This window comes from Manis pentadactyla, chromosome 4 (assembly GCF_030020395.1).
Source record: "Manis pentadactyla isolate mManPen7 chromosome 4, mManPen7.hap1, whole genome shotgun sequence".
In the NCBI taxonomy this organism is placed as follows: Eukaryota; Metazoa; Chordata; class Mammalia; order Pholidota; family Manidae; genus Manis; species Manis pentadactyla.
In genome coordinates this window covers 141129139-141143998 of record NC_080022.1, presented here as the reverse complement: position 1 = coordinate 141143998, position 14860 = coordinate 141129139, and the positions used below count along the sequence as shown (strand labels likewise).

General features: G+C 48.4%; 1 protein-coding gene across 1 annotated transcript in view; it reads right to left on the bottom strand.

Moving 5' to 3' along the window:
* PITPNA (phosphatidylinositol transfer protein alpha) overlaps positions 1–12802 on the bottom strand; it is a 34579-nt gene extending 21777 nt beyond the window's left edge. The window contains exons 1-4 of the mRNA XM_057501069.1: positions 12513–12802; positions 8730–8760; positions 4115–4260; positions 1014–1105 (exon numbers count right to left, since the gene is read on the bottom strand). Of these exons, the coding sequence (XP_057357052.1) occupies positions 1014–1105; positions 4115–4260; positions 8730–8760; positions 12513–12532 (289 nt within the window). The 5' untranslated portion in view covers positions 12533–12802. The remainder of the gene's footprint in view (positions 1–1013; positions 1106–4114; positions 4261–8729; positions 8761–12512) is intronic.
* Between the last annotated feature and the right edge of the window lie 2058 nt (positions 12803–14860).

Genomic DNA, 14860 nt, shown 5'->3' with positions numbered 1-14860 from the left:
AACTGGAAATTTCATAGGCTTGGGGTGGATTAATGATTGTGCATTGAGCATTGACCCCCCTATACAGAATTTTATTGTTGTCAACAACCACTTGATCAATAAATATGAGAGATGCCCTCACAAAAAAAAAATATATATATATATATATACATGCACTTCCAATTGTAAAATAAATAAGTAACCGGGATGTAATGTATAGCATAAGGAATATAGTCAAAATATTATAACAACTTGGTATGGTGATAGCTGGTACCTAGAATTATCATGTATATAAATGTTGAATCACTGTGTTGTACACCTGAAACTAATGTAATACTGTGTGTCAACTACCCTTCAATAAAAAAAAAAAAAAAAAAACCTGGAAATTTCAGTATTAATAAGGCAATGATTTTAAAAGATCATAGTACATTCATACGATGGAATAGTATGCAGACATTACAGATTTTAAAAAATAGACTATACAGTGACAGGGAAAAAGGTTTTCCATTTACTGAGTAAATATGAGTAACTTAGTGATTAGTATCATTTGATCCAAAATTGTCTAGAAAATGTGTCTGGAGATTATATATATATTTGTATATGCAAATACTGAAAAACAAGATTAGAAAAAAGACCCTAAAATATTAATAGTGACTACCTAGAATTTTGGGCAATTATTTTCTTCTGTTTGTATGTGTCTCCCAAAATTTAAATAGAGAACATTACTTGCATAATCAGTAAAAACAATCAAAATTATCATACCATCCCCAAATAAGAGGGAACTTGGTTCTGTACCTCTCAGGCTGTGAATACTTGGTGGCTCCTACTTAGCTGGCTGCCACATTGTGCCAGGCAACACTGACCCTCACCCCCAACCTGAAGGGGGTCCCCAAGCTCACCCTTTCACTAACTTAAGCCAGAAAATGAAGGTGGGACACTAAACCCCAACTGACCTCTACCCCTGGGCCTACCTGGGCACGCCCTCCATCTACCTTGGGGCCTGAACTCCAACCTCCAGCCAGGTGTGCACTCACCAGTTCTGCAATAAGGGTAGGCATTCCATGCTTTTTCATGTATATTCAGGGCTCCCTCTGGGGCCAGCATTCGAACAAACGTGGGCACTTTGCTATGGTGAGAAGAGAAGTGGAGGTGAAAGTTAGAAGTATGGGGGCTTTTACATCACATTCTTCAGGCCACAGCTCCAGCTTTTTCAGTGGGGAGTTGACAGGCAAGTTTCCATGAGATAAGTAGGTTACTCTTGTGTGTGAGAAGGCACCTGCCAGAGCCCGATATAACCCAGTTCAGCTGGCTACCAATGCCCATTCACAACTTGCCCCAGCACCCACCAGAACAGGGCAGGTGACATCCCCAGCTACCTGCCATGGCTTATCAGTCATTACATTATATTACCCATTTTTCCAGAGCTCACTGGGCCCAGGGCATTATACTACATACTACAAGGATGAGACATCTCTGAGAACACACCAGCCTTGCTTAATGGGCCAGAGCGACTGGCTGACTAATTTGGAATAGGGGTCCAAGATGATCTGATCTGGATCGTCAGTTCTGGGAGGCCAAAAGAGCCTCAGGGCCATCTGCCTCCCAGGAAAATATTTTCCTTTATTCAGTTCTTACCTCAGGTTACAGAACAGTGTGTACAGTACAAACTCATCTTGGGTTTTTGTGTTTCCTTTAAAGATGCACATATTTCCCTCCCCTAGTTTTTAACTGATAATCTATGCAGTCTTCAGCAGGCTCCAACAATCTCAGGAGCATTAGTGCCTAAGGCGTAAGGACAAAGAGCTAAACACAATAGAGAAGGAACTCAGAGCAACCTTCTGAGTTACTCACTCACTCACTGTCACACTCATTCAGGTATTCTGTGCACCAGGTACTGTGAGACATACAGAAATCACACAAACATGGCTCCTGCCCTCATGGAGTTTACATTCCAGTCGGGGACTAATGAACACAGCCAAGGCAGCACAGGAAATGCAGATGAGCACAGGGCTCCTGGGGACAGAGCACTGGGAGAACTCGGCACAGAAAGCCCAGTGCCCGGGGAGGCTCCTCAGGGTAACAGGGATTAAATGAACACGCAGAGTGGAGAGTGAGTAGGACTGAGCTAGATGAAAGAACAGGAGCGGGGTGGGAAAAGCTTGGAGAAGAGAGAGAAGTGCAGAGCAGCTGGTGTAAGGTACAAGGGAGGGAGCACAAGAGAACACACAGAAGCTGGCTCGTAAAGATCTTGTAAGTTATGTCAAAGAGCATGGACTTTATCCCAAGGGCCAAGGAAAGCCATCAATTGCTTTTAACTCGGGGAGCAACAGATCTGTCTTCTGGACACAACACTTGAAGCCGTGCAGAGAAGAGGAACGTAGGGAGACCAGTTAGGAGTTGCTGTAGTAATGCAGGCAAAGACGATGGAAAGAAATGGATATGGTGGAGATAGTAAGGAGATGGAGTCAAAAGAACTTGACTCGATATGAGGGACAAGGAAGAGGGTGGCAGTGAACTCACATTTCTGACTGGGCAACTAGATGCCTGACGGGGAGGCCTGGTCTTCATGAGGACAGGTGGTCTCGGTATTCAGCACTGTTGCTCTGGGGCTGGTGTTTTGCAGTTGGGTGTTTTGGGGGTAAGGAAAGAGTAACAGTAGCAGCTCAAAGTCTACATCCTCTCTTTTAAGTTAGAGGGTAAGAGAGGTCCCACCCTCCATTTGTACAGACCACCTCTCTGCCACTTTGGTAGAGCCAACTGAGTCTTGAGGAACCATCTGGCCCCTTCTACCAACCTTACTATCTCTTTTCAAAGTCCTCTTTAAAGAAATACAAATGCACAGATATGGAGAAGGTATATCTTGAGCCCTATTCTAATCAACTGTTAATGGCTCAGGCAGTCAACTGAGTTAGGGATGGAGGGGGACAAGGAGGTGGCATGAAGGGAAAAGAGTACCACGGCAGGAAATGGGACCAGGGTGGTATTTTTCCCCCCACACTGCTGCTCTCCTCCTGGCTTCTGCACTCACAAAGACCTGGGCCCCCTAGGCTAGCATTTTTATATCTCCACAATAGCAGACTACACTAAATTGGGTTTTGCCAGCGGAAAATGAAATTGGGTTCAGTTCAGTTTAGTGACAAGAAATTAAAATTCAGGTTTAAGTCGAAGAGTCTTAAGTACAGCAACATGACTGTTCTTAATACCACTGAATTTAAAAATTATGCATCTTGCATTTTGTTTATTTTGCCACAATTTTTTATTTATTTATATTTGTACAATTACAGATTAAAAAAATACTTTTTTCCAGTACTGGATACTTTCTAGACTAACTTGGTTCAACTTCCATTCAAGCTGGTGTATGTTTACCATGGCTTTCAACACCCTTTGGTTGGAGATTCAGCAAATTTGTGTGGTTTGCTATGCTTTTTGGTATGCAAAGCACCTCAAGCTTCACTTTTAAACACTTATGTTTTGGATCCAAAGAGATGTACCAAGATTTCTCTGACAGCTGATGTCACAACATCAGAATTTAAAATAATACCTGCCCCACAATGCCACGTAGGAACATTTACTACAGATTTATACACATAAATACATCAAAAGATTTGTGCAGAAAGTGTTTCACTAGAGTACTGTAAGTAAACATCTGGAAATGACTATAAATATACACCAAGAGAGGATGGGTGAAACAACTTACAGCATATCTGTACAACAGCACCGTGTGGACTTTCAAAGAACAAGACAGACTATGCTAACAGTGATGGCAGCTATGACATGATCAGAACCAAAAGGGCAAAGTCGAGAACAGCATGTATAGTCCAATCCCCTCTATGTAAGATAATAATACAGGAAATGAACGCCCATTCACACACACACTTCTTTACTCACAGACAAGGGAAGGGCCCACAAGGAACTAAACACTATCTCCTCTGGGGAGTAGGACCTTGGGGGGCTGAAGTTTTACTTTTATTGAAAACAAAACAAAACCTTTAAATGAGGGAATAATGCCACCCCCACCCACTTTCACAGGTGAAGTGACTTGAGCAACCAGCGAATAACCTGAAAACACTCCAATTATCCATCATCTCCACTGCAATACTGGGCCACCTTTCAGCTCTGCTGCTCAGCCACATACCTCTGCAAGTGGTAGATCTTGTGTGTGTACTGGCCTTTCTCGCCGTCCTTCTCATAGGGCTCGTTCACCAGCACCTCCACACCTTCACCACCACCCGTTTCATTTTTGCTGGCCTCAGCCACAGAATACAGCTGCCCTACTTGATACTAAAAGAACAGAAAGACAGGAATTATTGTCAGCGCAGAATCTTATTGACAGTTGCGCACAGTCCAGTTGCTGGTAACTGTCCAATTAGATCCCTCTGGGATCCCCTCTTTGGGAGCTCCTTCTGCAGTGTCACACGGACCTTGCCCAAATCCACCCAATGCAACAGAGAAAGCTGCTCCATGGCCTCTCTTTAGACATCATATGTGTTTAATTTCATCCTTCCCATTTTCACATCCTCCATCAAGATGAAGGAGAGATAGAATACACTTAACCTCACACCACTACCCAGAAAACAGATTATATAGAGTCCAAGGTAGCTTTTTCCCTGGACCTGCCTCTAGTATTAAGACCCCAAAACAAGATCTGGGTTAGCTGCTGGAAGTGTCTTTATTCCTTCGTTTAAAGAGATCCCAAGACATGACTTCTAGTCAAAGAGAGTTGCCCAGTGCCCTGTGAAATCCACAAGCTCTACTGTAAAACACCAGCTCACCTACTTGCTTTCCTCTCCAGTGCTGGGCCCTTCCTCACCCTGCCAGCAGCTCAGAAAACAGTCTTGCAGGCCACCAATCTCCTGATGCTTTCCAGATTCCTGGAGGGGCTGAAACAAGTGCCCTGCTTCTCATATTAGACAGCACAGATTCCCAGCTTACAGTTTGTGCTGGCTGGGTACACCCTCTGTGTTGGCACTTACTAGATGGCAAAAGCCTAGTTTTCCTTTATTTAGGTCACATGTCACCCTATCAAGTCACCAGTCAAGATCACTGGCCTCCTCTGACCCCCACAGGACAAGTCAGTGTTATGGCCAATGACTGGACAGTGCCCAGGCCTGGCCCTTCTGTCCCTTTCGCTCTGAGAGAAGCTGTCTGGAGAGAAAAATAAGGTGAAAAGAGAATGAGCAGCAGCACAAATGCAGGAAGGTGCATCTATCCTATCACTGCTAGGGCCACAGCCTAACAGTTTAGGGAGTATGCGAAGAAAAAGTACTTGACTGCATGTTGGGGTGGTAAAGGTTTTCCTCGCCTCTACACCCTGTCCCCTAGCTCCTGGTACTTCTGGCTGAGCAGTAGAGCTGAAATAAGGGTTTTTCTCCCTTTGAGATTAAAACAGAGAGGCTGCACTTCTGAGCTGCTGCCACTTATGCCACAGAAGGGTCACAGGCAGCATCTAGGGTTGCTTCACCTCAAACATGGAAGCCTGCTATGCCAGGCAGCTTCATTAGATTGCAGGGAAATTTATCGGCCAAGTCTGGAAAACGAGGCAGCAGACCAGGACAATTCACCACTCACCATGAAAGCTGAATTGAGCCCCGACTTCCAGAGCAACACACAGGACTAAATGCCAAGAAATGGCCCAGGCAAGTGATCAAGGCTCAGTTAATCCCATAAAGAGGAACATCTGGGTGAGAGCCAGTCCCCTTGACCTTGCTAATCCTGAGCAATATCAGTGCTGCCTCAGTGCCCCTATGGAGTCCCAAGCTGTCTCTGTGCCTCTCCAAGTCCACCCCCTGGCCAAGGCACACATGAAAACTGCTATCAAGTAGGCCAGGGTTTGGCTGAGCCATGGATTCCTACAAAGGAACAGTAACTCTGTTTCAGAGAAGAGTCATAAGAACATCTAACTACTGACTCAGCAGTCAGTCCTAAATGGCAGGCTGAGGAAAGGCCTGGTGGAGGGGACTGGGTGCTGCAAAGGAGGGGCCCCCAGGCAGAGACTAATCCCCTTTATTTGGTTCCTCTTCAGCTGCAGGAATCAGAGGGACAGGCTCTAAGAGGATCAGTCTGTTGGGCTGGCATCTTCCCCCCATAATCTCTCTTGATATTCTGATCCTTTAATCCCAATGAGACAAGTGAAGGCACTTTTGTTAATCCAGAGGGGTAAGACTGACCTCCACAAGCTACAAGTGGGGGACACTTTTCAAGTCAGAGGGTTCTCTCTGGCATAGTGACTCCACACGTTGGGAAAGCAGGAGGCAGCCAGGCTCAGGTGGGGACAGGGGAGTGGTCAGACCAGTAAATCAGATAAAGAGCCCCAAGGAGACTGGGACTCCAGCCTCCTCCAAAGGCCTCGTACCTTGTTCCCTGCAGTGAGATCTGTTCCCTTGTCCAAAGAATTAAGACACTCGACTAAGAAAAACAGACTCTACCACTCTGGCAGTCTGGGAGTGGGAGCCCAGGGAGATGCAGTGGGTGGGCCTGAAAACACTGACATGAAATGTCATGAAACACAGAGCAGCTCTTGGCCCTGTCAGACTGGGTACCACAGAGGGATGGTTGGGGAGGGTGGGCCAGCCTGAGCCAGGAACCACAGGTGGACACACCCATGTGAATCAGCCAGGATTTCTTGCTCTGGGGCAGAATGCCTAGAAAGCCTGTGGTGCTGGGCCAAAGGCTCTAGCCAGGGAGAAGCTAATTCCACCCCAAAATAATGATTCAGGCCTTCAGGATGGTTATAACGACATGATTTTCTCTTTTCCCCCTAAATCAGAAAGTTCTGAGGGCCTCAAATCATGGCCTCCAATTAGGAAGTGAATCCAAAAGTCACATGATGCTGGGCTGTTCCCATGGGAACCATGAGTCAGGATGGGGTTATTGATAAAGACTCAGGTCAATCACTTCTTGCTTCTTCTTCAGCCTTCCCATTCAAAATTTTCTGATTTTCTGAAACTTAAGTTTCAAGGCATCAAAAAAGCATTAACTGCTTCAACCCTACCCAGGCCATGCACTGCTTTGTCACCTGCGGTTTCCAGCTGAGAACAGGGTAACCATCACCAGCAGATAGACAAGTCCTAACCAGCGCTTACTGACCAAACTTCAGGCTTCATTCACCCTGCCCCACCACTTCCTTAATGCTGCCAAAAAACCATCACAAACTGCAGACTGCCACCTGCAGACACTCTCAAGATGAGTTCCCCTTTTCCTCCCCTCTTGGCCCCAACATCAGCAAACAGTGTTCTGGTCCCTCCAGCCTCACTGCAGAGTAGCCAACAGGTAATCCTGGACAGTTCTGGCCCCCTGGGTTGGCCACACTTCTCAGAGACATTTCCACCCTTTGTTCCCTCAAGAAACTCCCCTAAAAAGATCCCTTTCACCCCTAAATACATATTGATGTATTCCCCAGTTTCTAGGGAACATCTGCCTGATCAAGAAAGTTGGATGGGATCATCCTATACAGCTGAGAGGGTCACTGAGCCCCCAAAAGCTGATTATCATCAGAGTAAGGGACATGCTAGGCCTTGCTGCTGGGACTCCTGGTTTGGAAAATCATCACTTGCTAGTTTTCACAAAGACAGCAAGCCACCAAAGCAGGTGGGTTAACAGGGCCCCCCCTATGTCAACACCTATCAGCCCAAACATGTGGTTCCCAGGCCCCACGTATGCCTCAGGTGCCTCCAGGGATCATAGAATCTATCCACTACCCCCAGTCTCATTTCTCTTACCCTTTTTTCCCAGAATTCCCAGATCGTGTTTGAGACCCACCTCTGGGCCCCTCCCCCACGTCTGTACAGCTCTTATCAGATCCCACTGGAGATAATGCTCTAAGGGGCCAATGCTTGCCCACTCTTTTGGGATCAAGAAGCTTGGATATTTGTCTCATCTACAGTGTACTACGGGCTCTGTTGGCCTGATTTCATTTTTCAGAGGTCCATTTCACATTTGGAACAGAGTGGAAGCTATCACAGGAGTTTCATGCTGACACTGCAGGAAAAAGACTGACTGAGGGTCCTCCACTGGCTGACAAACTTCACCCAAACTTGAGCTTAAATGAATTCAGAAGGAAGTAAAGAACAGGCTGTGCCAAGAGAGGAGAGTGGAAGAAGTTCAGAGAAAGGTTGGACAAGGGAGGTTCTGTGACAGTTTTCTGTGGTCCAAGAGACCACTCTGAGTCAGCATGGCCTATGAACCTTCTTGTGGCAAATCCTGCCAGATCCCCATACACAGGGATGTCGGGCCCAAGAACCATAAAAGGACAGAGGGCAAGCCAAGCCCATTCGTTTCCCTGCCTTCCGTAAAAGGAGGGTTCTGGGCCTTGTTCTTCCCAGCAGTCACCTAGAGTGTGGTTAGGGAGGGCCTTGGAGATTTCCTGCCCTAATGGTTCGTTGCACAACCAGAGGCAGCTGTGCACACTTCCCAGTCAAGTCATGGAGGTCCCAGAAATGCACACATTCAATCCCCTCAATAATATGTCCCCAAACAGGCACAGTCCCAGCACATAAAAAGGGCTGGCTTAGTCTCTATTCAACATTATCCAGCATGCCCACAGCTTGAGGTAGTCACACACAGTTGTGGAGATATACAAAGTAAGTGCTTTCCTTCAACTCAAAATGGCACAAGGAGAATTCACATCGAGTACTGATTATGTCTTCGTTAGAACAAACATGAAAGCCACACATACAGTATGGGCTCCTTGGAGCCCAACTTAGCCAATGGTCATAAGGAATTACATACAATTATGGAGAAAAAGGACTTACCTCCTCTACAGACACAGGCAGGATAACACGACTGTAAGAGAGGGAAAATAAAGTATCAACTTTGAGCTCTGCCCAAGGTCCTTAAAGCATCATCTAGAATAGTATTAAACATTTTGTTGCACATGACCTTAAACTCACTGTCAAAACCAGCACAGAATTGTCCCCTGAGTGCTTAAAGGCTCTCTTGTGCCCTTCTGGCATCTCAGTTAGAACCCTGTGATTCACTGCAAACCTGTCCCCCCACCAGCTACCTCCCAGGCCTCTGACTCACATTTGGAGCTGACTTCTTCTCCCTCTCCCCCACTAATATCTTCCCCCAACAAAACTTGGCAATGAGTCCAGTAAAACAAAGTGGTTAAAACACAAGAGGACCCACCCCTGCAAACTCTGACGCCAAAATGACAATTCAGACCCAAAGAATCAGGCCCTGGGGGTTTACATCTCTGTGGACCTAATCTCACAACAGCAGCCCTCAAGGTGAAAGGCTAGCAAGAGACCAAGCTCACTGGATGCTTAATCACCCTAAGAAAACATTCCAACCATCTCTCCTGTAGGGAAGGAAACTACAATACAATTTACTACCACAAAGCCACCAAGAAAAGACACCCAGCTTGTGACCTCCTGAAGCTGTTCACAAGCCCCCTAACTGATCACTTTCTTTTCCTTTTTCTCCATTTCAATGACCACCAATTGTTGGAGGTACTAACAATGATCTGATGGAGAAGCCACAGCCAGCAAGGTCCCCACACTGGTCAGGACTACCACAGAAGTGCCAACGGCTACAGGGAGCAACAGCCAAACCCCAGTTTAAAGCTGTGAGGTCAGAGAGCTGATAAAAACACTTGGTTGTGTTCATACAAATAAAGCCAGTTTCCAATTTTAGATTCTCAGTTCCCAGACCCTAGCCCAGACCCAGCGGAGCCCCCACACCTTGCATGCTTGGTGAAGCAGGAACTACTATGCTCTCCTTCCTATGTAGTGGTTCTGGCAATCAGGATCCTTGCTCCAGACTGGTAAATAGTCCTCTCTTATTTTCTAGTTCCACAAAGGTCCCTCAGGAAGTGAGAAGCACACGGAGGGTTCTGAGAAAAATATCACACTAAAAGCAAAGTACGGAGCAGAAATGTAGCAAGAAAAACAAAATGGGCTCCAAGTCTTTCCTGACTTCCAACCCCCCTACCCCGAATTACTCAAAAAACGTAAATCCTGTAGGTTATTGGCTGCTGCCACTAATGCCCTCGTCCCATTAGAGAAAGCCGACAGTGAGAAAACACTCCCAACTTGGAGGCCACAATTTCTGCACCCTCAGAAGAAACTTCCTAGAAAACAATAAGCCTTTCATCTTCAAGAAAAGCAGTTAAAATCACATCCAAGAATTTGCAGAGACCAAATCAAGGAGAATCCTGTTAGAGGAAGTGTCAGAAAAATCAACAGTGACAACCTTCCAACCCTGGAGACTGGCATTCACCAATTCCTGACAAGATGCTGGGAGGCTGCTTACACTACAGCTGCACACCCAGACAGATGCTTCGCCCCAGCTCCTTGGGAGGAAAAGCCCTTCAGTAGCAATAGGGTGCAATTCCAAAGGATAGGGCCACAGAGGCAGTGCCAGGCTGAGACTGGAGCCATGCTCCCTTCAGTGTGACCTTCACTTGCACCCTTCCCAGAGCTGCAGCACTGCAGCCACAGCCAAAGTATCCTGGATACCCCCCTTCTCGTCCCCCTTCCAGGGATGCACAAATGCGCTCAAGCATACACAGGGCAGAAGTTGGGCAGGAAGGAAACGCAGATGCAAGGCAGGCTCTGCATCCCTGGCACCTTGGAGCTTTCCCTGGCAGGCTTCAAGGAGAGGAGAACAAAGAGTGGGAAGGGAGGACCTTCCTTCAAAACTCTCTCTGATCTCTTCTGAAGGTCCCTTCCCTTCCCTGCCTGACCTTTTCAGAACTATAGGTTTCTACAGATTCTAGGATTCATCTGGGAGAAGAGAAAAGGATCAGGAGAATGGGAAAGGCCTGTCATCTGAACAGTCAAGATTAAAATCCAAAGTGTACCATGCTCCTGTTGGCCCCAAGGTTCTTCCTCCTCGCCACAGAAAACGCCGAGCTCTGGCTGGATCAATATGAGACTGGATGTCAAGAAACAGAGGTGGAAGGGTGACAAAATGCTGCTGCTCAGGTGAGCTGTCAAGTTGTGATGACACCTGGGTCTCTGCTGCCTTTGTAATCCAAAGCTCTACACTCTGTCCTCAATGTCCTGAACACCTTCCAAGGAGCAAGCTGAATGGGATGGGGCAAAGTGCCTCACTGACAAAATGGCAACAGCCCTCCACACACCTGCCTGGCTACCAAGTGAGGTCCAGCAGTTGCTCTCTACTTGCACATCTCCCACTTCTGGACTTTGTGGGTTTCTGGCCCAATGTTGCCACTTGCCCTCCCCTCTGAGGAAGCACAGTTTCACTGTGAATTCCAAACACACACACACCATCTCTCCTTTTTGAGAGAAAAAAAAAGAAGTCCTTAAATGTTTACTTGGAACACAAGCTTCAGGACTGGGTCATCTTGTGTTAGAAAGATTTAGCAGTCCAAACACACCAACTGCCTTCCAAGCCCATTTCACTATAACACCTACCAGAAGTCACTAGATTCCACCCTCTAGTCACTACTCAGAATTTCACTCTCCCTTCAGTGTCTTGCCTCAATTAATGGCTTTAATGAAACCTCAATTCCTCAAAGCAATTTCACCGTCTCTTTGCACCACAACTGAGAATCCTCTAGAGATAGGCTGCTCCTGTCCCTCGCCCCACTCCAATAATATGTATATTTATTCACAAACATACTCTTTCCAAACCGTCCACTACCCTGGTAACATTCTGATCTGCCCCATCACCAAAACTTCCTCATATCACTTCAGCCCATGCCCAATATTTTCTGGACTCCTTACCCAAGTGTCCCCAACTTCCAAGCAATCATCCTAAGCTTTTTTCTAAATACCTCGTCCTCTGCACCTACCACTTGGGCACCATGTCACACCACTATTCCTCTCTGCTATCTCCTGAGACCCTTCCTCTGTCACCTGTGTGGCCCTGACTCCCGGTCTTTGTCCCTACCCACTTATTACAACCTTTCCCTTAATGCCTATAGCAGCCACTCCTCCCCATCATCTCAACTCCATTCCTGAAGCTGTCTTATCTGATCTGCTAGTGTCCGTTAGTATTGTTTCGCCCCCCAAACTCCTCCCCGCCACTGGCCAGCTTGCCAACCCTTCCTGCCCTTGTCTAAACTGTTTCTCTAGCCCCTCAGACAGTTCCTCCCTCTCCTGCCAGCCCTCTCCTCTCAGCCACTGCTGCAGTTCTGGCTGGCCCCTTCAACCCTCAGCCCCACTCCGAGGACAGCCCCACATCTCATCCAGTGTTCCCGATCCCCTCAGCCCCTCCTCACGCCCTGTCCAGCTGTCACTGTCCCCTTGACCCCATCTCAGGCCCTGTCCGGCCCTCATTGTCCCCTCGGTCTCTCCTGAGGCCTATTTGGCCCTCGCTGCTCCTTGGGCCCCACCTCAGGTGCTGTCCGTACCTCTCTACCCCCGTTTGGCCACACCTCAGGCCTTGGCCGGCCCTCACTGTCCCCTCAGCCCCTGCTGGGCCGCCCAACAGCCCCATCCAGCGCTCTCCATCTCTTCGAGCCCCGTCCGGGCACTGCATGCCCTCTGTCAGGCCATCACCCTTACTAATCGTCATCCCCGACTCTCCCTTCCTCCTCGCTTCCGCACGGCTGGCCGGACACTCACTACTCCTTGAGCAGCACCATGTCGTTTCGCGGCTCGGCGGCTGCCCGCTGGCTGCCCGCTGCCCGCCCGGCTTCCCGCCCGCTTCCCGGCGGCCGCTCTCCCAGTGGCCCGGCCCGGCCCGGCTGCCTGTGCGCCTTCGTCGTGGTCCGCTCCGTCCGCGCCGCTCTCGCTACGGTCGCCGCGCCGGCTTCTGCCGCCCTGGCCTCGCAGCCTCCAGCGCCGCTGCCGACGCCGCCCGGAGCTCCGGTTCCGCAGCGCCGCGCGGGGGCGGGGCGTCTCTGCGGCAACCAGAGCATCACACGCAGCGGCGCGCGCTGACCTCAGCGTGGAGGCGGGGCCTTCTTCGGCCCGCCCACTCCCTTCCATAAATGGGCCGTGGCGTCAGCGTCCGCGATGGAAGTGGGCCCCGGGCTTGCGCAGGACCCGGGCAGTGAGCGGAGCAGAGGCGGAGGTGCCCGGCAGTACCCTAGGTGTGACCTGCAGGCAGAACAGATGCCCTCGGTGGGGTGGGTTAAGATCCAGGGAAAGGTTGTATCAAAAAAACATTAAGAATAGCCCAATTTACGTGATTTTCTAAGTGTTGACTCCTCACGACAACTCTACCAAAGGTAGAAGGATGGAAGGTGCTATTACCATTCTGGTTTACAGGTGAGGAGAAGGAGGCAGAGATTAAAAGACTTGCTCAAATCCAAAACTAGCACGTGATGGAGATTTTCACCCAGCAGGCTTTGGGTCATGCCATTCATCCAATAAGTATTTGCAAAGTGTCTGTTGTGTACGAAAACCTGCGCTTTTGTTGACAAAGCGAGCCACGCAGATGGGATCTAGCCCTTAGAGAACTGAAGAGTCAAGAGGGGATGGTAGGTGGGTGGGTGGAGGAGATAGAGCCAGGCAATTAGAACGAAAAGGGCTGTGAGCGGAGAACTCAGGTTTGGTGGATTACATAGGGAGTTGTAGTCAATGGAAGCTTCCAGAAGGAAGAGGTTCTAAGCTGCGAGCGGCAGGGGGCAGTTTACCTGGCAGGGTGAATGCAAAGCCTGGAGGCAAAAGGGAGAATTTGTATATCTTGGGAACAGAAAGAAGTGACTGGGGCACAAAGTGTGTGTGGTGGCTGAGGAGCTGTAGAGGGGCAGGATGGGGCCCAATAATGAAGTTCCTGTCAGGTGATAAGGTGTTTGGAGTCCATCCTTAGGGCATGGGCAGTGGAGAAGGGATAAAGGGGGTCAGAGCAGAGGCAGGGACATCCGTTAGGAGTCCAGGTGAAGATGGACTGGAGCAGTGGTGGGAAGTGGTGGGGAGGAAGGGATGGATTCAACCAACTCAAGAGGTAAAATCAGCAAACACAAGTTGACTAATTGCCTGAGAGGGTGAATGGAAGGAGGGGGAAAACCACCCAGGTTCCTGGCCTGGGAGCCTGGGTGGACAGTACTGTCTTCAGGAAAACACAGGAAAGGCAGATGTTTGCACAAGGGAAGATAATGACTCCAGTATTGGACTCGAGGGGCTCCCACGTGGTGGTGAGTGGCCTGTTCAAGAGAGAGACTTGGGAAGGGAGGCTGGAGCAGGTGGCCATACTGTTGTCAAACCATGACTGGTGCCCAGGACAGCCCAGAGTATTGCATATGTTAGCCACTCATTCAACAAATCCTAGAGTGGGGGCATGGAATTCTCCAGAAATCAAAGCCCAAGACCCATGAGAGAAGGCCAAGAGAGGAGATATTATGACCCCAAATCCAAGATTAATTGGGTGGCTTGGCCCCTGGTCTTCTGACCCAAGTGTAGGGCTTTTTCTCCATAATATCAAGGGCTGTATGCTGGCTTTCTCCAAGAAGTAACCAGACCTTGCCCTCTGAGAGCTTGCTGTCTAGTTGGGATAACTATATATACTCATTCATTCAATAAATATTGATTGATCTCCTGGCCCTTTTTCTAGGCACTCAGGCAGGATACAGGGGCAACCAAGAAAAACTAGGTCCTTCCCTTGTGCTGTGGTGTGAAGGGTAACATAAACGAATACAGAAATAACTTCAAGTAGCAGTCAATTTTAAGAAGAGGTTGAATAGGTGACTGGGGGTTGTGGTGGATGGCATAAGTCTAGTGGTCAGGGAGGCTCTTAGAGGAGACAATGTTTAGACTGTGACCTGAATGAAGAGAAGAATTATTGCTAAACTAACTCTTAGTTATTAAGAGTTGAGACAAGGAAATCTGGAGGCTGTGCTTGGCGCTGGGGAAAAGCAGCCGCAAAACAACAGAGAACCTGAGCCCCAGCCTCTGCTCTCCACCTCATGGAGGAGACCTTGCACTTGCAGAAAACTAAGTAATGACTCAAGGAGCCAGTAGCTGGCAAT